This window comes from Enoplosus armatus, chromosome 6 (genome assembly GCF_043641665.1).
Source record: "Enoplosus armatus isolate fEnoArm2 chromosome 6, fEnoArm2.hap1, whole genome shotgun sequence".
Lineage (NCBI taxonomy): Eukaryota > Metazoa > Chordata > Actinopteri > Centrarchiformes > Enoplosidae > Enoplosus > Enoplosus armatus.
The window spans coordinates 2,919,311-2,945,642 of record NC_092185.1 but is presented as its reverse complement, the minus strand read 5'-3'; the positions used below and the strand labels follow the sequence as shown (position 1 = coordinate 2,945,642).

The 26,332-nt window shown below is 43.4% G+C and overlaps 1 protein-coding gene across 1 annotated transcript in view; it reads right to left on the bottom strand.

Annotated features, from left to right (window-relative positions):
* The window catches only part of lrrk2 (leucine-rich repeat kinase 2), a 29,797-nt gene extending 4,361 nt beyond the window's left edge, over positions 1–25,436 (bottom strand). The window contains 45 exon segments of the mRNA XM_070908107.1: positions 77–276; positions 783–995; positions 1,247–1,347; positions 1,835–2,005; positions 2,239–2,399; positions 2,618–2,808; positions 2,961–3,073; positions 3,221–3,367; positions 3,491–3,682; positions 4,028–4,174; positions 4,315–4,469; positions 4,551–4,738; positions 4,956–5,044; positions 5,219–5,420; positions 5,498–5,716; positions 6,240–6,367; positions 6,545–6,768; positions 6,923–7,104; positions 7,231–7,417; positions 7,540–7,633; positions 7,888–8,036; positions 8,886–9,136; positions 9,221–9,417; positions 9,786–9,858; positions 10,026–10,141; positions 10,869–11,057; positions 11,202–11,466; positions 12,275–12,445; positions 12,798–12,926; positions 13,499–13,638; positions 13,856–14,000; positions 14,770–14,897; positions 15,903–16,027; positions 16,127–16,256; positions 16,774–16,880; positions 17,457–17,536; positions 17,637–17,797; positions 18,234–18,353; positions 18,750–18,881; positions 20,974–21,108; positions 21,811–21,945; positions 22,651–22,739; positions 23,305–23,414; positions 24,097–24,182; positions 25,301–25,436. Of these exon segments, the coding sequence (XP_070764208.1) occupies positions 77–276; positions 783–995; positions 1,247–1,347; positions 1,835–2,005; positions 2,239–2,399; positions 2,618–2,808; positions 2,961–3,073; positions 3,221–3,367; positions 3,491–3,682; positions 4,028–4,174; positions 4,315–4,469; positions 4,551–4,738; positions 4,956–5,044; positions 5,219–5,420; positions 5,498–5,716; positions 6,240–6,367; positions 6,545–6,768; positions 6,923–7,104; positions 7,231–7,417; positions 7,540–7,633; positions 7,888–8,036; positions 8,886–9,136; positions 9,221–9,417; positions 9,786–9,858; positions 10,026–10,141; positions 10,869–11,057; positions 11,202–11,466; positions 12,275–12,445; positions 12,798–12,926; positions 13,499–13,638; positions 13,856–14,000; positions 14,770–14,897; positions 15,903–16,027; positions 16,127–16,256; positions 16,774–16,880; positions 17,457–17,536; positions 17,637–17,797; positions 18,234–18,353; positions 18,750–18,881; positions 20,974–21,108; positions 21,811–21,945; positions 22,651–22,739; positions 23,305–23,414; positions 24,097–24,182; positions 25,301–25,436 (6,803 nt within the window).
* Between the last annotated feature and the right edge of the window lie 896 nt (positions 25,437–26,332).

Below are 26,332 nucleotides of genomic sequence, written 5' to 3'. Positions count from 1 at the left end.
ACCAGCAGATTACCACGAACCTCACAAAGCACTGAGCACTGAGAGCGTAGCGTCACTTTTTAGTGTTTTTACAGACACTTACGTGCGACGAGGGTGCACATGGAAGTACAGTGAGGTGACGGCGTCGGAGACACTCTGCAGGTGGTGCCGAGTCGACGTGTCCTGAGTGCTGATGACCACTAAGGAGCCAGATTGAGTGCCTGCCACCAGCCAATCGCAGGCCTCGTTCGGGATTTGGACGGTCACCAGACACAAGACGGGGCTGGTGTCGATCTCCTGCAGGAGGAAGAAAACCAACTTGTAAATATGAAGCTGATCTAAAAGGACAAATATGTCGCAATAACAACACACTCAAAGAGTTGAACAGTCAGTAAGAATAAACTGTGGAAAGTCCGCAGGTGGTTTCCCACAAACACCATGACAACGTAAACCTTTACCATGACTGATCCTACTGGGGATCAAATACCTATCAGTGCATCACTGATGTACCAGTGAGACCAGTAAACCTAGAAAGGTTGGTGCCATGCTGATTCACAGCTACTGATACTGGTACTGATACTCCCTCATACTAACAGGGCCAAGCATAACAAAATGAATCTATGACAAGTTGCAGTCTGGACTGATGCTAATATTAAGATATGATTTTAACTATAAACACCTGAGAAGGTGAATGAATAAAAGAGCTGCTTTAGTTTTCATTAAAAAGCTCTGTTTTGCTTATCATTGAAAATAAAACCAAACCAAACGTGAACTCAAGGAAATACTCGGTCCTGATTAACAACCTGTGTAGCGGCTGTGTTGGTGTCCAGGTCCACGGCCGTGATGGAGCCCAGTCTCTGGGTGCTGCTGCCTCCACCCAGCCAGGCTCTGTGGCTGCTCGAGGAGCCGTCACCGCTGCCACAGCTAACTGTGAAGCACTCGGCGCTGAACACCCGGGGAACCACCAGCTCCCTCATCAGACACAGCATCTCCCCTGAATTCAGCCGATCAAACACCTGCACACATTACAGAGGACACATATGCTCGTTAACGGTGTTAAATCCGAAAGCATGAAACATACAGTTAAAGCCACTATCTGTATTGCTGCATTGCTGCCTGCCAGCATTTTTAATAATACCACTAGGGGGCGCTCCACTACAGCTTGTCTCTGATCTAAGACACACTGATCTGCCTTCTCCAACTTTCTCAGTAAAAACGAAAGCAGCAGCACCCTCTAAACACGGCTACACGGCCTTCAGGTCCTGACCTGAGCGGAAGTGGGTCGACCCTGAGGACTCTCTCGCAAACAGTCCTTCATCAGCGTCTGGAAGTCCGGCCAAGGTGAACAGCCGTAGTGTTTCACTGGATCTGTGTGCGAGACAGTGAACACGTCAGTAAACGGTGTCTGACAAGGGACCACGTCTACGGCATTCATGGTCATTTTTCTTAGATAAAACCAGAAAATGTTCGTACAGATATTATAAATACAGTACGTTTGTTTACATGACGACATTTGTTAACACAGCAATTTCAATTATAAGCCGTTCACCATTTACTGTAATCAATATGGTCCTCTTATATTTATGATTTGTCCTCTAGTGATGCCATCTCGGCCCTGCAGTTTCAGGATGGATCAATCCAGAATTCAGTGTGTTATTTGCTGAATGTAATGATGCATCATCACATCATCACATAAGAACGAACAACATTTGTTTAAAATACGAGTCAATTACGAATGAAGCGTTGAAACAGTGGTTGGGAAAGACTGTCCTGAAAGAATCACCTCCTACAGAAACATTGTGAGCATCAGCATCAGTTCAGACTAACAGCTGATTTGAGGCTACAGAGATTTTACCTGGCAGTTTTCCCTGCACTGCGACCTCATCGAACTCACTGGGGAACTTCATGCCGTCAGAGATGCGCTCACCGCAGGTCAGGAGGTCGTAGAGCAGCAGGCCGAACGAGAACACGTCAGCCTGCTGGTTATAGATCACATTACCTCGGGCCACCTCTGGCGCTCGGAAACCTGCCACATTTACAGTAATCAATTTTAAAAGCGACGCATACAGACGTGGACGTTGTCCATACATGTCCAGACTTCAGTGACATAAACTTACACTGGGATTTAAACGCTGTCCAATTACAGGAACAAATATGTGTTTAACTGATCAATCAGAGCAGAATGACAGAATGACATCTTCAGATATTCAATAAGCAGGACGACCTTAAATGTAAAAAAGGACGCATGAGGTGTCTAACCTGGAGTGCCCTCTGAGCTCCTCACTCCCATGCTGCAGCAGTACTGAGCGATGCCGTAGTCTGTAACCTTGGCGATGATCTCGGAGTCGGCCTTCAGGTTGAACAGAAGGACGTTGTGGGGCTTCAGATCCCGATAGATGATCATGGCTGAGTGGAGATACCTGATCACACAGATTAACAAAGTTTTCCAATGTTTGAATCTGATTTTGCAGATCTGTTTATTAATGATGTTACAACACATATTATGTGAAATTACACAGTATGGTATTGTAATGTGGACTACCTAAGACTTTACAAAACTTGTTAGTTATCCCTAAACCTTTGTGAGCTAACTTTCCAATACACAAGGAATGTAACGCAACCACCACTAACTCTCTACCTGAGTCCCTCGGCCACCTGCAGGGCGATTCTGTGCTGGAGCTTTCGGTTGAGGCTGCCGTTCTCATGTTCAAACAGGGAGTCCAGTGAGCCTCGCAGAGCCAGCTCCATCACCAGGACCTGAGAAGCTGTGCCGGCTGCCAGCAGACCTACCAGGCTGGGGTGACAGAGGCGACCCAACACTGCCAACTCCTGGAGAAAAAGAAGTGAAGATGGTGGCTGTAGGCTACAGGTTGGTACAGGGAACACAGAGATTATATCAATGGATGAAAGTTCAGTGTAGTGTCCAGGACACAGCAACCATAGCGGCCTTATAGTTTCTTATTATAGATTTTCAGTGGTACCTGTCTGAGTAGTCTGTAGATGTAAAGCTCAGATGCATGCTTGTTGAATATTTTAACAGCTACTTCTTCATTTTTGTAGACACCTCGATAGACAGTCCCAAAGCCACCGTCCCCTGTAAACAAAATATATATCCATGTGTTTTATTTAACATCTTTAAGGCATTATAAAAAAACATAAATAGGTACATTTTTGACCAACACAAGCATATAACAGGAGAGGAAACCAGAAATAATTCTGTGTGGAAGTGAGACAGGCGTACCCAGTCGGTTCTCTTTAGACATGTCCACAACCAGCTCTTCGCTGTCCAGTATTGTTCCTGCAGGCTGGTCGCTCAGCACCAAGTCAGGAGCGATCTGAGAGATGGGAAGAGTGCAGCGGGGGTCCTCCGGGTTCACCAGCAGGAAATCTATGATCATGATTAAAGTGAGGTGCACAATGTGTTTTGTACGCATTTTTTATGGATCAAAAAGGAACATTCTTGAATTCATACTGACACAACAAGTCCTTTTATTTGGTGTGATTTATGTACCGTTGTCAAAGTAGGTAAAGAGGTCCTCCAGCAGAATCTTGCTCCACTCCTGCCCGTCCTCAAAGCTGTAGAGAGCCCACTTCTTCAGCAGAGCCTCGCCACTGCCGTGCACGTCAGTGTTCAGCAGGCCGGGAAACCACTCCTCCAGCAGCGAGTCGATGTGATCCACCACCTGACCCAGCAGCACCCGGCCTGGGGGGGAGGGGGGACTAAACGTTTAACAATACACCTGTGAGGGTGCAACAGTATAGCAGCTTCTTCTGTGACAGCGCAGCATTGTGCAGCATTATCAACACACTTGACATAATGTATAACTCTCTGTTAATCTGCACACATCGAAATGATTCACTACACAGTGTAACTCCGGAAATCATTTTTCAAGACTCATTTGCAAATAGTTTGCCAGTTGTCTGTAATATGATTAAAGCTGAAAGAGCTTCATAGTCTGTTGTTCCCTTTAAACTCTTTTCACGTCATTTAAACATAATAATTTCTAGATATTTAGTCTCCAGCAAGACTTTTGTAAAACAGCGGCACCTTTGTGTGAAGAGGGCACAGTTACCCTGACGAAGCTGGAGGGGTTCTCCTCCACTGAGGCGGCCTCCACCAGACAGTAGGCGTCTGGGGACCAGCTCAGGTAGACGCCTCTCCTCCAGTAGATCCGGTTGGGTCGCATGACTTTTTCTGGATAACACACAGCAAGAAAATTCATTTTATAACTCACTGGGTTCTTTCTTTGAGTTTGTATCTGCAGAGCAGCACCCCTGTTGCGTCCTGCACTGCGTCCACTGCACTCCACTGCGTCCACTGCACTCTGAATTCACCTCTTCCACACAGCAGGTAGGAAGAAAACTCCAGTAAGCGGCTGATCTGCCGAGACCAGTAATCCATGGGGAAGTACGGCATCTCGTACAGACGCACAATCACCTCTGAGTTCTCACAGTGAGGCAGCTCTATCACCGGTCTGTGTTTGGACAAACTGCAAAGGAAGAGATGAAATATTTATTTGTTCTTTCTACAGTGGCACAACCCAAAAACACAAACACAAATGTAAACACACCTGCTGGGTACCAGCAGCTGGTCCTCGCCGAAGGGGAGAGCGATCTGAAACTTCTCCAGCAGTTTGAAGAACTGTGTCAGGTGGCTCTTGGGGAAACATTTGGTCTCAAACAGAAACTTTTCCACCACTGAGCGCTGAACAACTCCTTTAGGATGCTCCCACAAGCCGCATCTCTTTAATGTGAGTTTCTAAACAGAGAACAGACAAGACCAACATCTGTGCACCTGACACATCTGACACATTCTTCAACAGTCATGTACCTGCATGTGAGTGTTAAAACAGGGCTTTTATGTGGCCGCCATTTTGGAGGTCATCAGTTCTCAGCGACGTGGCTGACTGCATCTCTGAATTTAGGATTATCTAAAGACACAAAGCACGTGTGGCTGTGTGTTCAGGTGAGGTTACCTGGGAGATGATGTTGCACAGCCACTGAGGGTCGATGAAGTAGAGCTCTTGGAGCTGAAGTGCAGGATCATCAAAGTGCAGTAAAACCCCTTCAGAGACAAGAGGCGGGAAAGAAACCAGCCAGGCTTGGTCAGATATATTGTTGATCCTTGAGACAATCTTTAAAACTTTAATCATGACATTTCAATCAAGGTCATCCGTGTGTTTCAAAAGAGTTTAAGGCCTGTGTGATGTTCTTTAAAGCGGCCCAGACCCCGACTGACCGGCTTCGCTGAGGAAGTGGACGGCGTGGGGCAGCTCAGCTTCCTCCAGCTGCAGCTGACTCTCCAGGATCAGCTGCAGCAGCGTCTGGTGCCTGAGAACGGGGAACTCTGGGGGAACCCTGGTTCTCTCCTGCAGAACCCGGCGCTCCAGCTCCACGTAGCTGTCTGGAACCAGCTGGCCCATCACAGGCTGGCCCTGGATCTGTGAGAGGGAAGAAGAGATGAGAAGGCGAGGACAGAGGAGAGGAAAGGTTTCATTTGCTGTTTGTGTCCTTTTACCTTGAAGCTGGTGACTTCCCTGGCGATGGCCTTGCGGAGCTTCGTCATGGCGTCCGAGTCCTCGCAGACGGAGACCATGTGGTAGTCCCTGATGGCGGGGAAGCCCTGGTGGTTCAGCAGCTCCTCTCTGATCTTGTTCAGGCAGGCCTGAAGTTGCAGGTCCTCGCTCACGTCTGTGTGGGTTCCCACCAGGATGACCGGAGACAGAGGAGCGACGGCCTGAAGCAAAGAGCAGCGCCAGGACTTTTCAAAAGGTGGGAATATATCTACACATGGACTTCATTTATATTTCAAAGTTAGCTGCGAGTTCCAAAACACTCTTCTCTTTAAAACACTGTTGCCATTAGGAGATGCTACATGATTGATTTGATGCTACAGACTAATTGATTTTTACTTGTTTTTGAAAAAAGTGACATTAATTTGACATCAAAATTAATTCAATTGGAGACAAAATAACTTTGTAAGGTGGATACTTTTCCATTGTGTTCAGTATTTAGTGTAATATATGTTAATAGACAACAACAGAGCCCAACAAAACACATACTATGTGACAGCTGACTTAAAACTACACAGAACATGTATATACACATATATCCCAAGAATGAACATAATTTCATGCTCTTCGTCAAATCCTGTATCCTCTATAACAACTTACAGTATCTCTTGGCTCAGTGGCTTAAGAGAGACTCTGATCTCAACAGTTCTTCATCAGAACTGCGCGACTCTTTGGTTTACGACTCACTTTGATGTTGAAGAGCCAGGGTTTGAGGGCGTCCACCTGACTGGCTCCTTTGCTGAGGTTGTACACCACCAGGTAGAGAGCTCTGGAAGTCAGGAAGTGAGGGTGAGAGCCGCTGAACTCCTCTCCACCTGCGGGGTAAAGAAGCAGGGAGTGAAACTACATCACAGCAGCAGAATAGGATACCCACATACCTCTCTCACATGTGACACATTTTAATCTCTGTCTTGCAACACGCACGACTTAAGACATAAGAATTATGTATCTCCTCTACAATAATCTTGCTTTGAGTTCATATGTTGGCCAACCTGAGAAGTCCCAGACGTTCAGCACCATTTTCTTCTTGTCCCGTTCCCTGATGGTCCAGTCCCGGACGTCAATGCCAACAGCGGTCCGCTTCGAGTTCAACTGGGAGCGCTTCAGCTTCATCAGCTGCTGGATCAGGGTGGTCTTCCCGCTGCCCGCATTCCCCACCACGATGAGCTTCATCCGGTGGTACGGCACTGCCTTCTTCAGCCGCTGCTGCAGGAACCTGGGAGATAGGGAGGAGGGGCGGTATGGCTTATTCATTTCATTCTTCCTCTACAAATTCAAGACTGAGTGATCATAAACCGTGGGTGACATTCAAAGAGCCTTTAATATCAACATCTATACAAAACGCACCTCAGGTTTGTGAAGCCTCTCACCTGACAATGTCTTTGGTCTTGCTGCCGATGAGTTTGAGGTCCAGCTGGAGTCGAAGGCCGTCCAGCGGCAGGTCCCACAGTCTGCTCAGTTTCCCCATCTCATCGGGGAAGGAGCGCAGGTTGGCGTTACGACTCACATCCAGGGAGGTCAGGCCCTCCAACAGCCCGATCTGTGGAGGGATCTGAGCAGAGACGACACAACCATCAGAGGTATCTATTCAAAGTGTGTGTGGATACACACTTTCACAACATTCATTAGTGTACAGTCATGGTGTTAGAAGCGTTTAGGAAGCTGAACTATTCTTTACCTCCGTGAGCTTGTTGTCACTCAGGTGGAGTTTCTCCAGTCTGGTCCATTTGTAGATCGGCCCGCTCAGATCCAGAGCTCTGATACAGTTCTGACTGAACATCAGCTCTCTGAGGTTGCTGGACTCCCAGAATCCCGGGCCAGGAAGAGCAGCAATGTTGTTGGATCTCATGTCCACTGACCGCAAACTGGACAAATACAGGTATGAGAATCAAGTGTTTGTACTGTGACATGAAATCTTTATTTCACAGCTAAAAATCCGGCTTTGAGAGTAAGACACATTAGAAATATTTAAATGTTAAAAACTTACTTTGGGAGATTGAGTATAGCCTCAGGGACGTGAGTGAAGCTGTTGTTTGCTAGTTTCAGTGTCGTGATCTTTGACGGGAGATGTGACAGGACACCTGGAGACGACAGTCAGGATCTTTTTGTGTCTCCACATCACAAACAACTGTTCATCGCGAGAGGTATATTTACATAATGAAGGAGAAAAACATTCAACACTGAATAACTCCAATCTCCTAATTAAAGCTTCTTCCCCCCCTCAAATTTAAAATGCCTTCACAGCTATGCCAACAGTCTAATTCTAATGTGTTTTGGAGCCACAATGCTTTCAATGGCAGATGTTTGCATCTAATAATGAGTTGATAGTACTCACCGATTTTGTTCACGGAGACATTGAAAGTTTCCAGTTTGGGGCAGCCGGTCAGGAAGTCTGGAGAAATATTCTCCACGCTGTTCTTACTCACATCCAGCAGCTTGATCTCCGGCAGACACGGAGGCACACAAAGCTCAGTTATACTGTTACTGAAAAGAGAAAGAAGAGAACAGTTTTGTCTTCATCATTCTGCAATTACACATATGGATGCACGATACATGGTCATGTTTTTGTTGAGGAAGAATACAAAAGGGCAAAATTTGTATGACTTTGGGAATGATTATGTTTTCAATGCTACTTGTTTGGAAGCTGAACATCTCAAAAACATGTTTACTGTCTTCAACAAAATCTGTTGGAAAGTTAGGCCATGGCCCAAGATTTTGGTGCTGATCTAATAAAATCTAGGAATTCTGAAATGGGGCATTTTCTACATTAAGTGCTTTCTAGTAATCCCTCCGGTCACTTGCACCGCACAGCAGTCATCTGTTAAGAAAGGTATCTGAGAATCTGAATAAGGAAAATTAAATTGTGTTTACTATGAGCAGCCAATAATGTAATAATACTGTTGTACTGATACGGTAGTTCAGGTCAGAGGCCACGATTTAAATTCCCTTATACACAATAGAAGTCATTGTATAGCCCCATAATCACTGGAGACGTTCCCGGCTCTCTGCCTTGCAATAAATTGTTGAAATCAAATTTCATAATTTTCAACATTTCCTTCTTTCTGGGATGCAGAAGTCCAGAGAAATGTTATTACGTGGATCTGTTGTTTTCGTAGAAACCAACACATCAAAACAATGAAAGTGACATTAATGCGACTGCATTCACTTCCTAACTGAAGAGAAATGAAAACAGTTTCCTCTCAGACTTTAATACCTAGTGCCAAAACAGAAAAAAACACTACACTTGAGTGACATAAAGCCGTGTCGACATCTGAAAGAACTCCTCAGCAACACCCCCCCCTGCTCATCTGAGTATTCAAACCAGCAGCCTACCCTTCCATAACCAGCTCCTCCAGCCGGTCCACGGCCCGGCCCAGCTCGTGAGGGAACGTGGTGATTTTGTTGAAGGACAGATTGAGCTGCCGCAGCGATGGGCAGGTGACCGCGGGGTCAAAGGTCAGGAGGGGGCCGACACAGTTGCGAGAGACGTTCAGCATGCTCAGTGAGAGCAGGGACAGCAGCTCTACCGGCAGCGACTGGAGCTGGTTGCCCTGCAGGTCCAGTCGAGTCAGACTCTTCAAACTCTGCGCCAAATCAAAAACAAAAAAAGGAAGAGCTTCAGCGGACAGTTGACCTCTTGGTGATTCAGCACAGACCTGATGCAGTACCTGACACAGAGCTGAGGGAAACTCCAGCAGACTGTTGTGGCTCAGGTCCAGGCGGAGGAGATGCCCCAGCTGCTGCTGGACCAGGACATCGTCCATCAGACAGGACAGAGAGGCCAGCTCGTTCCCTGACAGGTCCAGCAGGTGGATCCTCTCCCTGTCTTTGGGCAGACCAGCAGAGCTCTCACCAGATCCAAGTACTGCGGGGGAGGGGGGAAAATCATTAGCTACGATCTGATGGAAAGACTGTCAAGTCAAGAGCGTTCACACCAACAACATGATGTGTGGAGCGCGATGTATGAGCCTCTGCTGAAAGACGTTCAACAACAAGACACTGCTGCTCTGACAAACCTTTAAAGAAACAAAAAAAACACCTTAAACTGATGTGTAATTATGGATAGATGCATGTTTTATAACACACCAAACTTTTTTTTGTCTGTTAGTCAGCACATGTGTGCTATGGCTGTCTATCACAAGAAGATCCAGGTCCAGGTTCAGTCTTGTCAAATAGAAAAGCAAACGACAGAATGAGAATACATTTAAAGTGAACTGAGTCTGATGGAGATACCTTTTGGGTTCGAGCCAGTCCTTCCATATCTCCTGTGTATGTGCTCACTGTGTTCAGTCTCAGTTGGACCACTCTGGAGGAGGACAAAAAGAACACAGACTCCAGAGAGAAGAACCAACAGCGAGGGAACAGGTAACCTTTGGGTTACAGTCTACAGTATTACTAAGAAAGAGGCTGCACAAGTCCAGTGGAAACTATTCTGAGCATATAATATTCTAAATGTTACTGACGAGGTTTTACCTCTGCACTGGCATGTCTGCGACGCCCCTGCTTCCTTTTGAAGGACCCCCCCCTCAACTCTTCTGTCGAATTATTGTGAGTCTTTCGAGACAGGACCCCCGACAGTGAATCACTCCCTGCACAAAGGAAAAGTACATAATGAGAGGTGAGGACATTATCATTGGGGGGTAAACAACATTTAATTACCAGAAACCAGCTCCTGTGTTATACTTGCACTTAAGTTCACAAATGTTGAACAAGATTTGTTGCAGTTCCCTATTTCATGTCATTTGTGTTCTGGGATTTTTCACTGTTGGCCTTTTTCAGGCAGATATATTTGACGATCAACTTAAAGTCTTTATTGTTATTTCCAATTAATAAATGTGTTCTTTCAAAGCTGCAGTCACCGTGAGATGACACATCAGATTTTAAATGTGCACACGCCAAATGAACAAATGAGTTACTGATGAAGCACCACCGAAGAAATATCTGTAACCAATCAACGTGACCTCTCCGAGTGTAAAGAGTTAAGATGGATGACATAATGTTAATCAATGAAGTGCAAAAATGCAGGAAGTGGAGATACGTATGATCTTCTCTGAGAAGACAACGTTAGAGCGAAGAGATGTTACTGCTTCAACTGCTGGAGCACAAGAGAAGTTCAGTCTGTAGCAGAACGACATTGTTTGTTTGCGATTCAGGCGTATAAATCTAATAAAGTTCAAGTCTGAAGACATTTGCTGCCTGTGCTGGAACTCCACAGTGGATCATATTAATGTATATAGCTCAAACAGCTACTTTTCTTCTGAAATTAACATGGATGTGTTGATGTCTACGCAGGGTCCAACGTCTCTGAAACTCTACCGTCACTCTCCATGTCGTCGTTGTAAAACAAGCTGTCGTCCATGGAGACGAAGCTGAAGCTGGAGTCGTCGCTCTCTTCCGAAATGTATCCTGAGGTCAGACAGGGGTCGGCCAGAGATCTGGAAGGACCGCTGCTGCTCTTGGACCTCTGGAAAGACTTAATGTACCTCGCCAAACTCATACCTTTACCTCAAAGACAGAACACGGTACAAAGACATTAAGAGAAGAAGAAATATCAATTCCATCTGTCAATTATTTTATTATTGCTGAGTCTAGATAGAGAATAATCAATTAACAGAGTAATAAAAAAACAGAAAAGCAACTCTTCCTCACTGTTGTTGTGACGGAGGCTGTGTGTTCTGCCTCTTTCAGCCAGTAGGGGGCTGAGCCAGGCAGCATCCAGGCGGCCCAGCCTGAAGCCCCCGAGGCAGAGGGCGCTGTTGTTGAGGTCCAGGCCCAGACGGCCCAGCAGCTGAATGACCGTGGGTCCGTCGCCCCTCTTCACGCTCACAGCCAGAGCCCTGCGGAGGTGCTGCTCGTGGACTCCTCGGCTGAGCAGAAGCTCCACCAGCTCCAGAGGTCCGCCTCGCTCACACACCTGAAAGAGACAGCACAGAGGCCGTGACCAAGACTGAACTGATGGTTATTCTAATTATTGATTCATCTATTTATTAGTAGGGCTGAGAATTGAAACTGAATTTGATTTTGGTGCAGTTTGAAATGTGTCATCAGCACAGAAAAACTGTCAAGTACCAAAAGCTGCCATCAAACCTCCGATTCAAATCTGAATTTTGCCAATTTTAAACTATTTGATTTAGGTAAAGTTGTATCATATTGGCACTAATCCCAGCGTTAGTCTATAAACTATTGGCAAATGCTCATTAGGTTTAACAGTGCTTAAAGTGATGTTTTTAAAATCTAAATAGCATCTCATGAACAAAAGTAAAAACATATTAAATTTACTATTAAATTTATAATGAGATGAAATAGAGAAAGGCAGCACATCTTCACATTGGAGAAGCAGAAACCAGAAAATGTTTCTACTTGATAAAACTGATTCAATTATCTTTTAATAGTTTCAGCAGTGCAACATGTAATAAGCTAATTGCTAATGTCAGCATCCGCGTTAGCAGTGCGGTAAATAGAAACATTTGACCAGCCGGTGACACTAGATGAAAAGTCAGGGGAAGTTATTAGCACATTTCATGGCAATCTGTCCAACAGTTTCAGACACAGTTTCAGTCTGGACCAAAGTGGTGGACCAACCAACGCTGCCATCCCAGATAAAACGCTAAAAGAACAAAGGCTAAGAAGAGCGAAAACATACGTTCCCTTTGCTGGTAAAAGGCAACAAATCAAACACGCCCTACTGACATGAAGTACTGGGTATTTTCCCTGACCCTGACCTGGTAGACGAGAGATTCTGTTTTGGTCTTCCTATTGATGTCGGCGCCCAGCTCGATCAGACACTCGGCCAATGTGGCGTCTCCGTCCTCGCAGGCCTTTTCCAGCATGCTGTAGTGCAGCTCTGAGTCGCACCACATCTTCGACAGAGCCAGGCACACCGACTTACGCAGCTGACAGCAGACAGAGAGGGAGACGACGAAGGCAAAGAAGGCAAAAGTGAACAAATTTGTTTATTACATTACGGCTAAAAGGATTATCTTCCTAGAAAGGCATTTGTAAGAACTTTACAAGACAAGTAGACAAGTGACCAACATGCTTAATCTGAACAGTATTCAAGCATGTCTGGTATGTACTGTATGTTCCTGTGTGTGTACAGTAAGGCCTGTGTGTTCAACAGGACTTCCTGCTGATACACAGTATCAGTGAGAGCGAAACTCCTGATATCTCCATGCTGTTACAAAGGGCATTTTGATGCAGCAGGTCAATAATTTTCTTTTTTATTTGTTTGTCCGTCTAACTCACCGGGTTGCTGCTCTGGTCAGGAGTCTCCTCTCTGAGGTGTTGGAAGATCTGTCTGTCAAAGTCTTCTCTCTGCAGTTCAGCAGCAGCTCCTGAACAGGCATCCAGCATCCTCAACGCCACCTGAAAACACTGCAGGATGCCCGACCACAGACAGATCGTGAGTTTAGAAAAGCAAAACTATAAATCAGTAATTTTACATACAGCCCAAAATCTAAATATATACGAATTTGCCTCAAAGTTGCTTTAAAATCTGTAGAGCGTACAACACCCCCCTCTCTGTGTCCAGGCTACAAGCCATCAATCACATCAACATTTAGCGTCAGACCGCAGACAGCTGCTGGTTGGACGACAACTGTCAATGTGAAAAGTAGGGAGCATGTGTAATATTCAAACAGACACTATTGGCTTTTAATTCCGAGAATCAGTGTAAAATTGTAAGATAAGTACTCGATGTATGTATACACGACACATAGTTTAGCAGTTTAAATGTTGTAGTTGGTCACAAAGAGCAGCTAACACTGAATAATTTCATTTCTATGAGTTTCAGTGGAGAGTTGCGGCGTCGAATCATCTAACTGCTAATTCTTGAATGAAATTTCAAAGTAAAACTTGAAATGACAAACGACAAGACTTTTCCCGATAAAAATAAATCCACCGCAGAAGTCGATGATTTTCACGGAGCACACTTTATCTCGGGTCACCTTCAGGAGCATCTCAGAGTCTTCCCTGTACTGGATGAGAGAGGCGACCACGACCGAGGCCAGAACGGGCACGATCATCCTCGACAGCTTCTTCTTGGATACGAGGTAGTTGAGCAGGGTCAGACCCCAGTAGTGTATCTCTGGGAGAAGTTGGGAAGTTAGTGAGAGCACGATTAATTCACCTTTTATAACGAAATCATGATATTTTAAATGTTCCACTATCCAACCACTGTAGATTCAAGTTTGTGTTGCTAACCAGTGTTATGACAAGGTTTATGTAACCCTAACCCTTCCTCTTGATGATAAAACTAACCGTAATCTAATTTGGGTTCATTCAGGCTATTAAAGATGGTGTACCTCGCTCCTGTGGGAACATCTGTAGTGTGTGCAGCACTGTGTCTATCGCCCCCTGTTGGCAGAGCAGGTCCACTGCACCGGAGCAGTCGGCCAGAGCAGACAGCACCTTCAGACCACACTTCTGTATGATGGAGCTGCTGATGAACTGCACACACACACACAAGCAGCTCTGAATATCACATTTATACTGCGTCTGCATCTAAATAACAAACAGTTACAGAACATACAAGCTTCAACATCTCGATCAATATTACCACAATCGCGTCGATATCAATGGGGTGGACAACATACTGGGAACACCTCTTAGTATAATGCACGTTGATGCAGGTAGGATTTATTGCAGGGCTGACTGGACTGCATTAGTATTTGCTGGTGTGTACCTAATTAAGTCATATAAATTGTTAAATAAATTGTTTCGATCATGATTATTTAATGCTTGCTGTCGATAAAACACCAGATTATGTTGAAAAATCAAGCATTTTTCAGGGAGCATATTCAAATTCAAGCATATTCCTAAACTTAAAAAACGGTTAAAAATAAGCATTTTCCAAACTTTCAAGACTTTGTATGAACCCTGAACATAGGGGGGGGAAAAACATGCGTTCATTCATAGAACAAAATTCTTCGTAGAAATGTAATTACATCCTTCCAATGTTCTGGTTGCAGGACGACCTACTGTATAATTTCCACAATGAATGGAGGAACTGTTGTTTAATTTATGTGAAGAATGAGAACTATATGTGCTGGCTGAGCATTTGTACACTGAGTCTCTTTTATGTGCAAAACAAAATCCCTCCTGTTTCTTTGTGATTTAAAAACAAGGGGAAAAACATATGGAACTGTAGAAATACTAAAAAAAACAAAATGTAGAGAGTATTAGAGAGATATTCTGGGGTTGCAAAGTTTGTTCATACCCTGTTGAGAACCTCCAGGTAGAGGGTGTGAGCTCCTTCCACCACACACTGGTTTTTCAGGACTTTCAGCGACACGTCGGCCATGTCAGGATCTGCGACCGAGACGCCGTGCTCCCTTAAACTCCTGTCTGGGAACCCAAACACACACACACACAAAGGAAACAAGGAAACAAGTGAAGACAAAGAGGCAAGCAAACACACACACACAGACACACACACACACACACACACACACACACACACAAACACAGACAAAGCCGCTGTTGTCAATCACTAATCTAATTAGTGTTACAAGTGCAGTGCTGGGAGCAGAGAGGAGCACACTATAACCTTATTTTGATAGAAATTAAAACAAAACAGGCTGAACCAGCTACGCATTCGCCTGCTGAACAAAGAAAACACGCAGCGAGAGAAACTACTGTCCGGTCTGAGTGAGCATCAGAAAATCAAGTGTATCCTTCTGTGTACATGGACACTTTTATTCCTGACCTTCTGTATTTAGAGTTGTTTCGATTCCAATTTAATGCATTTTATTACAGATGCATTAATAGATTTCTTTTGGCCACTTGGGAGTTGCAGATTTACACAACAGATTGAACATATAGAATATAATATATATTGTAATTGCATATCATTGAGGAGCAGCACTAGCACTCATTTGGACCACCTAATGAATCCAAGTCCAATATTCACTCTTCCTTTGGCTGTTTTGGTTGGTATCGGTTTCTTTAGCTGCTAGATGTTCCACTTTCTTCGCCAGCTGTGTCTGTAAACTACCTGCCCAGCAACAAACATCACACAGCGGGTTTATCAGAGCTTATTTTCTGAAAATTGCTGCCTGCTGCTGCTGAAAACGAGGTGAGACTGATCTCTGGTTCAAAGCAGTGAGTGAAAAGAGGCTAAAAAGCTCCGCAGGGCTGCAAAGTTGCTGAGGGTTCATCACTACAAGGAACTCATTTCACATTACAGTCATTTGATTAAGTGTTAATATAGAAAATATTAATTAGTAAAACTTTTTTTGTCCGTTTTTTCTGAAGAAACAAAGGTATTTAGCGTGAGCAGAAATAGTCACCTTGGAGTAACAGAAAAAAAACACATTATTTATGTGCTAGCAAAATGAAGAATGAGCGTACCTGGGCAGAGGAAGACCAGGCTAGCCTGCAGAGCCTCCAGCTGAACCTCTGGCTGGAAGTTGTGGATCTTCATGGTGCAGAGGATCTGACTCATGGCCATGTTCAACTCATCTAAACTGGCTGTCCTACAGAGAGACAAGTTTCACTCCCAAATTAAATGGGAATGTCATTGTTTTTCAACATTTGGAGGAGATATTGTGGCTGGAAACTGTGTTTGTGCCCACCTTCCCTGGAAGAGCAGGTTGAGCAGTCTGCAGGCGCTGATGGAAACTTCAGCTGAGGCTGAATGTCTCTTCATCATCTCCACCAGGTTGACGTGGAGGCCACTGGACAGCAGCAGAGAGCGCATTTTACCTGCAAGCAGAGCAGAGCAGCCATTCACTGGATGAGCCAACAAAACAGTATTCATAAATAGTTGAACCTGTACAGACTGTTAGATGGGTGGGGTTTACAACATCAGCTCCACTGAAACTTTAAGAATTAACTCTCCAGTATTTTCTGTGTTATTGATGATGATGAAGGTGGCATCATCCATACTGCACTCTAGCTTTGATCATATTACATAGTAATTACTCGTGTATTACTCTTTGGTCTCTACCAACTGGATTTTTAGAGTTTTTTGCTGAAAACAGCTGCCTGCTACAGCTGGAGAGCGGTGAGAGTGAACCAAAACAGTACATTTATGGACCGGACAGCTAAACAAAGAGCCAAAACTCACTATTAAGCTCCATAAAGCTGAGAGGAGCTGCAGATTCAGGTGATAATTCCTTGAAGGTTCATCACTACAATCAAGCCGTTTCACATTATCATTTGACGCATTGTTATGATAAAAATATCGATCAATAGCGGCTTTAGTGTGTTGAAGACTCACCGTTGTGTGTGATGAGTGTGGCAATTGCACTGGTAGCAGCTTCAAACACACTGGGAGAGGAGGAGTGGAGCAGCATGGCCACCATTAACTGTCTGTGAACAGGAGTCCTGAAAACAACCACACAGTTGTTTCCAACAAATGTCTCTCATCAGACATTTCTTACATATTTCTTGAAGTTACTATATATGATATTCAGAACCACTAGATGTAGCACTAGAGGACCAGCATCTCAGACCAAAACCAATGGGCGTGTCAGCCACACCTTTCCCCTAACCAGAAACTGCCATTATATTGCTTTCCTCAAAGCCTCCAGACTCCATTGACAAAAACACAAATTTTACCTTGCAGGTTACTGTAAAACACACTTCATTCCAACTCGACAAAAACAAGATAAAACTCACCAAAACCGTCTCTACAATCGTAAATATTCAACTGATCCTTCATGCACAGCACTAAATTGTTTTCCGGCATTTTCTTGATTCTACTAGAGGTCGCAGATAATTTGTCATTTCTTTTGGGCTTTCCTTATTTGGCTTTTTCCTTGATTGCGAAGATTGTCTCCATATGTGACGACAGATTTCTAACCTTTCAAAAACTGGCATATGTGCTTACAGACATTGCAAGCAAATACCAAACAGTGTTAAACATCTGTACGATGTGTTGGTGGTATTTCGTGGTTTCACCTCTCATCCTGCTCCTCTTCTGAATGGTTCACTCCAGCTCCGTGCAGTAACAGATTGTGAATGGCCCAACTTGCGGCTTCCTGAGGCAGCGGAAATGATTCACACAAGTTGGAGACTTTGATATTTAAAATGATTCTGAATCAAATATTTTCGGTAGCTCGAGGAAGGAGTTGGGCTGACCTGAACAGCTGGCTCAGCAGCGTGGAGCTCCAGTGCCATACAGCAGGCCTCCATCCAGCCCAGGCCCATGTCCTCCACCTCCTCCCTACCCCTGTTCTCCTCCGCCTCTCCCTCCTCCAGACCCTGCTCGGCCACCGCTTTGTTCTGCACGATGGTTGCAGCTGGGAAACAATATGGTGTCATTACTGTACCATACAACTAACATTTAGATTATATTCATCAGCTACAGGAGGTGCTCTGTTCTTACAGAGACAGATTCTCTTTTTATTGGAATATAACAAGGCAATAAGGTTACAGTTAAGATAGGTGGCAGAAAACTGATATGTGGTAACTGACTTGAAACAGTTTTTAAGACCTACAGATAACATATCTGTCTATTGCACCCTGGAAAACACAAGCTGGCACATGACTGACGACTTGAGGAAACCAGTCAACATAGTCACAATATATAAAGAATGTGCTGTTTTTATACCCTAATATAATTGACCTTCTCGTGTAGAAGCGTCAAGGCATTGTTCTGTTGTCACTAATCCGTCTGTGTGGACGTAAATAAAGGAGTTATAAATATAGCATGTGTGTCAGAGTGTGCGTCCTCACTGAGGTCAGCCAGGCAGGAGAGAGCGGCGGCCTGCAGCCTGGCGTTGTTGGGGAAAGTCTGACAGGCTCTCACTGCGACCCTCTGGACACCGTTCAGCACCAGGATGTTGTAGTAACTCTCTACAAGACGACACAAAACACGCGCGCCGTGGATTAAACCGATGCCTCTAATGACCTCTTCAATCTTAATCTGTCAACTGGCAAACACATTCGCTTATCAGGGAACTGATAGTGAGGATTCATTGATTTCACAAACCGACTGATACTCCAAAGTTATTCATTGACAGTGCATCTGAGAGTTTTTAAATGTTGACATTGGCTCCTGCAGAAATATAATATAACAATAAGACATATTTTATCCTGCAAAGTATTCAGCTAACTGTGTATGTACACGTTTATTACTAATATTCTGAATATATATAAAACTTTTACGAAAACAACAAAAAAAGAATTTGACTGGCCACCAAACCCACAACATTTCAAATAACAAGCCAACCATGAGAAGCTAAATCTGACCTGAGGTAAACCTCCTGAACAGGCAGCAGGCCGTCTCCTGCAGCTCCTCCACCTCAGGGAAGGCGTCCATGGCGGCGATGATCATGCTGTAGCACCGAGCGCCTCCCGACATCAACATCTCCACGTTACTGCCTGGAAGAGAAAAGCTAATAAACTCAGAACAACCTGAGTTCATTACAACCTTCTTGTTTTGGTTGGATTTTAGTACAAAATAAGAATCAGTCTATGGAGTCTTAGCAAGACTATGGCAGGTACTGATAAGCAGTCACAACATTTTTGATTAAAAAAAAAAAGAACTGATGTTAGCAAAATCACTATGGTCAACAAAAGAAAGGAGAAATGGTAAATACAGGAAAGACAAGAAGGAGGTCAAAAAAGTCCTCCGCAAATAAAAGAGAGTGGTATCTCCAAACCAGCCTGGAATCCCCCCGTGACCGTGACAAATCGTACATCTGTGAAAAACACAGATGGAAAACATGTTCATGACCGAAACTTTGTCACGTCCACTTTTCCACTTTTTTTCACGCCCAGCTCCACTTTTCATGCAGAAATCGTTTAACGGAAATAAAAGTAACATGTAAGCTGCCATAGTTTTTCAGAGGAAATGTATGGTGTGATGTCTGTTGCGTGACAAGCTTTTAATAGGGGATGATATATATATAATGTATAGTATTAAAGACTGTAGTCCCAGAGATGTTCATTTTTACCAGAATATATCAAAAAGCAAAACTTTTTAAAAAGGTGTTTTAAATAGAAAATAGCCTGGTTATAACATCAGCTTAGGCGATATTTTTAGGTTATGACAGATACATCTGTATCTGCAAATATGACTGCAGACAAGTAAAGATACTGAAGCGCAGAAATGAAAGTTTGAGGTCATTTAAAAACAATTTGTCCTCTAAAGAGCACGTAGCAAGTTTATACTACAACTTTAAAATATCCTGCTCAGTACATACTTTGATCTTTAATAACCAAATGGAAGCAATACTAAAAAATGATAATGTCATGTTTAAGTTAAAAAGGGGAAAAGAAGGAAGAAGAAGTTAGCATCGCCCTGGTTCCCTCCACTAAAAGCCAACGGGATTATTGCAAGAAAATAAACTCTGTGGAAAACACAAGTTTATGATACGTACACGTTTTGTTCAGCAAGATAATTTTCACTAATGAAAACCACTTTTATGATTTTTGAAGCATAAATGGAATCGCCAGAAGTAAAAAGCTAACGTTAGGCTACAAACGAACTACCCGCCACAACCTCTGTAGTCTCATTTAGCCGCTTGTTAGCAACCGCCTTTTTTTAAGACACGTAAAACCTTCAAAGTTCCCGAGTGGAGCGTTTACTGACATGTTTAATGTTGTAGAACATAACGTGAAAGCCCCTTAAGCTCGTGTTAACCACAGACCTTATTTCAGGCATCTAAACAAAAACCCACTGACTTCCAGACGAGGGAACAGGAAGTGTAAAAATGCTGACTCATGCAGCGCTCCATAGCCCGCGGTGTCGTAAAAACTCCCATCAGATCATCCACTCCAATGACGGCGGAAATTGATTCGCAGTCTGATAATTGCATTTGCTGTTCCAGAAATTAAAAATACATTTTTCATGGAACTGTTGGAGGACTCCAACCAAATGATCTATTACATAACTATGCATTTGAATAGCAAATACACAGAGTCTCACTCAAGGAGTTGCTGTGTTCCTCACCATGAGGGAATTTCCATGAAGATTTGACTATTTTCAACAAACACCACTCTCCTGTTCCACTAACAGCTGCCCTGACGTGGCAGCACGACGTCACACGTGTTTACTGGCGTTTGTGGTATAATCTGATTTACAGCGAGGCTATTTAAAAAGCGTTACAGTGACATCATGGTCCGGTGGTGAGGCCAGAAATAGACCGTGTGAAATAAAGACAGAAAAGGGTTGATGTTTAACGCGCTTCCTTCATGATCAACATGCGGTGTAACACATCAATAATTAGTAGAGTGAAAGCACACATTCCTAAACCTCTCCACATAAAGACAACAACCCTGAATCTGTCCCTCAACAGACCAAAACTTTACCCTTTAATTTGCCTCTGGTCCTTGTTGAGAGATCAATCTGAGATCAATGTATGGTTCGGAAACCTTTAGTCTTCTTAACTAATCCAGTAGTAAAGTTAGTACTCCAGTTCTTTTCTTTCTCAGACCTCGTAAGCATTATTGGGGTGTAATGAGGTCTTACCGGGACGAGCCAGGGGGAGCAGCACCTTCATGACCTGCAGGAGCACCTCAGGGCTGTCAGGGAACCTCTGTAGAGCCGCCAGAACCACAACATGATCCTGGTTCTCCACAAACTCCACGAGGTGGTCTTCACTTACTGGAAACACAGAAACAAACAAGATATTCAGCTACTGCACAAAAGCATCTAGCAAAATGTCAACACAAAGTACAAACATTAGCTAACATGCTAAAAGTTACACTGATTATTGTGAGCATGTTAACCTGTTATGTTAGCATATTAGCAGGTTAGTATGCTAACGTTACCTGTGCTCTGAGATGGATGCTAATGTCAGCATTAGGCTAAGTGCAGCGAGGTTGGTGAAGCACAGCTTAGACAAATGACAGTTGAGTCAACTCTGATGATGCGGAGCTGAACCTGACAAAATGTCCCACAATGGCCGACGTACAGATGAAAAACTCTTTTTTTTATTTAGGTAACAACATGGCCTTTCCTCTGGAAACACCCCCAGGCCAAACTTCATATGTTTTTCCCCACAAATTCAAAGTGCAAGATACATTTATTTGTCATTCTACAACACAGGACTGCACGACGTACGTATATGCAAATATTTAAAATTAGAATAGAATAAAAATAAATTATTCAGTTACTTGTATACACGTATTATTAAAGCTACGCTCCATGTAATGAGCATTGCAGCCTCACAGGACTCCAAGCATGGCTATAGACTTAGTGTAGTAGCTTGGATAATATATTTAGCAGTTTAAATGTCAGACAATTGTCACTGTTTGTTCTAATTTAAGAGTCATCTAAAACAGACAAGGGAGTGTGTCTGCTCACCTGTCTCCAGGAGGAACTGCAGAGCTCCACAGCCTTGGAGCTGCACCTCTTCACTGGTATGAAACGTCTTCATCGCCTGCACCACCAGGCCAAACACATCCTCCTCCTCCTCCAGCACCAGCAGAGGAATCATGTCTACGTGACCGTGAATTAAACAAGCATTAAAAAACAAAACAAGTCAGACACCTTAATGGGGTTCAATTCTGAACATTTTAAACTCATTTTAAAGTTCAAAAAGATCAATATGTTAAACAGGAGTTTGAGAAAAAGCTAAAGCAATACTTAACTGAGAACTTTTCGGGCCATGAATTAATTATTAATTTTTAAAACACAATATATTCACTGATGACTCACTGTCACCTATGTTGTCTCCAAAATTTAAGTTTCACAATTTGTCATGTGATAAGGAGTGAATATCTCTTAAAAGAAATGCAGATGTGACTTTTTCTTTTTGGGATTACATTCATATTTTCTTAAAAACTTCTCCTCAGTCAGAAGCAGGGAGTCTTAATTATTGTCCATGGCAGTGCAGAGACTGACCTTGTACTTTCACAGACAAATCAAGGCAGTTTACAGACCATGTGATGCACGTCTTTAGTTTGACCTCTGCCTTTCATGATGGCATATAGGTCATTACACAATAGATTAGAAATGATCGTAACAAAGGACGTTATTTAAGGACAGAGATTTAAATGTGGCTCTAAAAATAAACTACAAAAAGACAATGAGTTTTATTGGAGCAGCCTTTGAAAGGGTAAAATACTGGAAAATACTGTGATATACACAGATATATTTAGAGCCCTGATGTATTGTAGCTATATCTCCTGTCAAGTCGTGTACCTGATCTGAGCAGAAGAGCCAGGGCTCTGAGTCCAACCATGGTCACTCTGCAGTCTGTTCTGTACTGAGATAGTACCTTCAGGATCTGCCTGGAAAACACATCAGTGCAGGCAAAACAAGGCAAAGGGATGCAAGACTGAGACTTGAGTCAATTAAATCATTTTACTGTCAGCATGCGTAAAGAAAGTTGGTTAATAGTGCATATTTTAATAATAGTTTTAAACTAGATGATGATTTACAGGCCTGCATGTATTATTATTAGTATTTTCTATAACCTCATATTGTCTTCGCACGCTTGTGTTCTCAACCGAAGAGAAAATCAAACAGCCTGGTGGAATATGAAATGATTTGGAGAACGTTTTAGACAGCAATGCAAAGGAAGTGAAAAGGTCACAAAATGGCGGGTAAAAGTGACTCTAACATGACCACAGCCGGTTACTTAGAATGAACGGGAACCGAAAACTTAAAATCAGTATCATTTGGACCTTGAACATCTGAGAACCACAATTGATGTTTGAACATGAATGCTAAGTAATCTGATCGACTCTGTTGGTGTGATATGATATAGAAAATATGAATTCAATCCTGCACAACTAAAAGTAGCAGCTACCGCATCCAATAATAATAATAATAATAATAAATGTCTTTACTTACTGGTGCACTCCCAGTACCTCCCAGTCTTTGGCTGCCTGCAGAGGTCTGGTCAGCTGGTCCAGAGTACTGGGGCATATTTCAATCAGCCGACACAGCAATGACCAACCCACCTGTCGCCAGAGGATTACACACACACACACACACACACACACACTTAGGCTAGAAGTGAATAGGCAAGTCAAACAATCAACATAAAACTAAAATAATAATATTAGATAGATGAAGGGGGAAGAAATTGTCCCCATCTGAAGTGTTATATGCTTGAGACAAAATCCTACATGTATGGGCTTTAAATGATATGAGAAATCACACAGCTGCCTACAGCTCTTAAGGAGAAATGAGTCTGTTATGACTGAGCCCGTACGCGAATCTCCCAATGTGACTTTCAGTTTGAGCCACGCTACAATCTCACCTTTGATAAGCTGCAGTGTACAGCAGTCACGAGACGCCATAAACATGCGGGACCAGGCACAGGCATGTCAGCTGCGGAGCACTACAGTCCACAGAGCAGAAACTGTCCCAGCTGGTGATGCTGTTGTACACACTTCAACATCTGTGTGTCTAGCTTAAGATGGCACACTATTCTGTTTCGGCACCTTAAAAACTGATGCTCAGACATTTGCCATTATTATAAATAAGCTGTGTTCAAAGCCACCGCACGGAGTTTGTTCTCTCTGTTTAGGCCGACAAAGTTCAAGATTTTGTTGTGAAAGATTAACACTCTGCTGATGCAAAAAGGAAAAATCAACCACACGTTCAAAGGCTTGTGAGGTTTCTGATGTCTTGCAGTACCTGCTGGACTCCTCGGCTGCTGATGTTGGACGACAGCACCAGCGTGAGGGGGACATGGACATCTTTGTCTTCAAACAGTTCAGCTGCTGCAACAAAGAAGAAGACATGATGTGACACGTTAGCTTTGAATGAAGAGACGGGGTCTTTAACAGTCATTTCTATTTTTAAATGCACCTAGGAGAGGCCGTGGAGAATAGTCTCACAATAACAAGGATCCCATGATAAGAGAGCAGTTGTCTTTTGTACGATTGTTAAAATGAACAATTCAGGAATTATGGAAACACACTGATAAGAACATATAAAGACATAAAATGATGTGAAATTGAATCGACAAGTGAAAGAAAAGGACAGTGATAGAGGAAGTATTCAGATAAAGCTCTACCACAATATGAAAATGCTCCTTGGCTAACAGATATTGGGTACTAAACTATGCTTCACCACCATCTTAATATTGAAAACCAGATGTGGCTCTGTTGGACTGAGGGATCCGTTTCCCCTATGTGTCACATCTTTATCTGCAAACTACTATTATGTGTTGAGTGTAGAGCAGTAAAGGTAAAAGTACCCGAGTATAAAACTGCACAAAATTGAAAGAGTTCATGTCCCAAACTGACAGGTAAGACTTTCTTAAGACTAAACAAATCAGTAATTAAGTGAAACCAAGTCACTCACAAGCAGTGGTGGAAAGTACAATAACAAAGTACATTTGACAGTGTTTTTGAGGTACTTTACTTTTTGCATTTGCTCCACTATATCTATAGTCGTTATCTATCTAACTATCATTACTGGTTACCTTGGAGATCAACATCTTATTTACAAATACATGTTTATGTTTCATACAGTTTGTGAAATATGATGCATTGTTATAGATCAAAACTACTGCACCCTGCAGTATATGATTATAAAATAAGCTCCACCAACTGCAACGTTAAAATGATGCTTACATGTTAATGCATCACAAATAATAATCCAATAATATATCATATACTAATATAACATTTATTTCTCTGCATAATGAGTACTTTTTGTATTTTAAGTAGCTACATTTTGCTGAAAATACTTCTGTTCTTTTAAGTGAGATTGTGAATGCAGAGGTGTTATTACTATTTATACTTCAGAGAAGTCAGACAGCGAGGCCAGAGGAAACCGTGCCTGTAGATGAACAGCAGCATGATGCACATGCAGGAAGAAATGTGTTTCCTACCATCGTCGGTGTGCGCCAGGAAAAGTAGATCCTGGATGATTTGTATCAGTGTGGAGATCTGTCTGTCCTCTTGCGGGGTTTTCAGCCTCACCAGGAGTTTCTTCAACCTTTCTTCCAATTCCTCTTTGTTAACCATGGTCTTTTAAAATACTGTTTCCCAGCTGACGAGTTCACGTGCATTTAGGTCAGTTAGTAACGTGCGGTCCCTCGGATCCGACAAACGGCTTCGGGCGGCGGACGCACTGCTGCAGCACTGCCACAGTAGCAGGGGGAGAAACGGGTAACGCTGTAGCTGATCATATCGTTACATCACATTATTAAATATTAGCTATGTTACATCATATCACACTAGCTACAACACAGCTAAGTGGCTGTCACGACTGAGGAAGCTGACAGCGTCGCGAAGTTTCGGTTCCGACGTTGACATCACCGTCCGCGGCTAACTTTCCTCTCACACAAACGTCTTCCTCTTTGTGGAGTTGGACACTTTCTGTTTTGTCTGTGGAGGTGGGGGGGGGGGGGGTGAAGCCTGACAGGCGTGTTCCTCCTTCCTTACAGTCACATCATATGACTGCGGCAAGAAAAACTCCCCGGTTTGTTTAAGAGGAAGCCGGACACGGTCACCGAGCAGCGCGGAGGATCAACTCATCTGCCGCGCACACAGACCGCGTTTCAGCCAAACTGTCGGTAAAGTTTATTAGCCTGTATAGCTAACTCAAATTAGATTGACTGTAAATGATCAACTGGCACTTCTTAAACTGCCTCCCACCCCGGTGTCTGGTGTCACTTATTGATTTACCGACGTATAAATCAGTGAGATGGACTTGGCACTGATTTGCGCCGTATTTCATTTAAAAATCCGTCCATTATAATGTTCGTGTTCGAATTTACAAAAATACTTACCCTGTTGAGGAATTTGAAAACTTTCGACAACTTCTTGGAAGATATATCCAAATTACGGCGTACATTACGTCACGCGAGGCTGAGATTAATTCAACAAAATCTCAACTTTTATGTTCTTCTATCCCCACC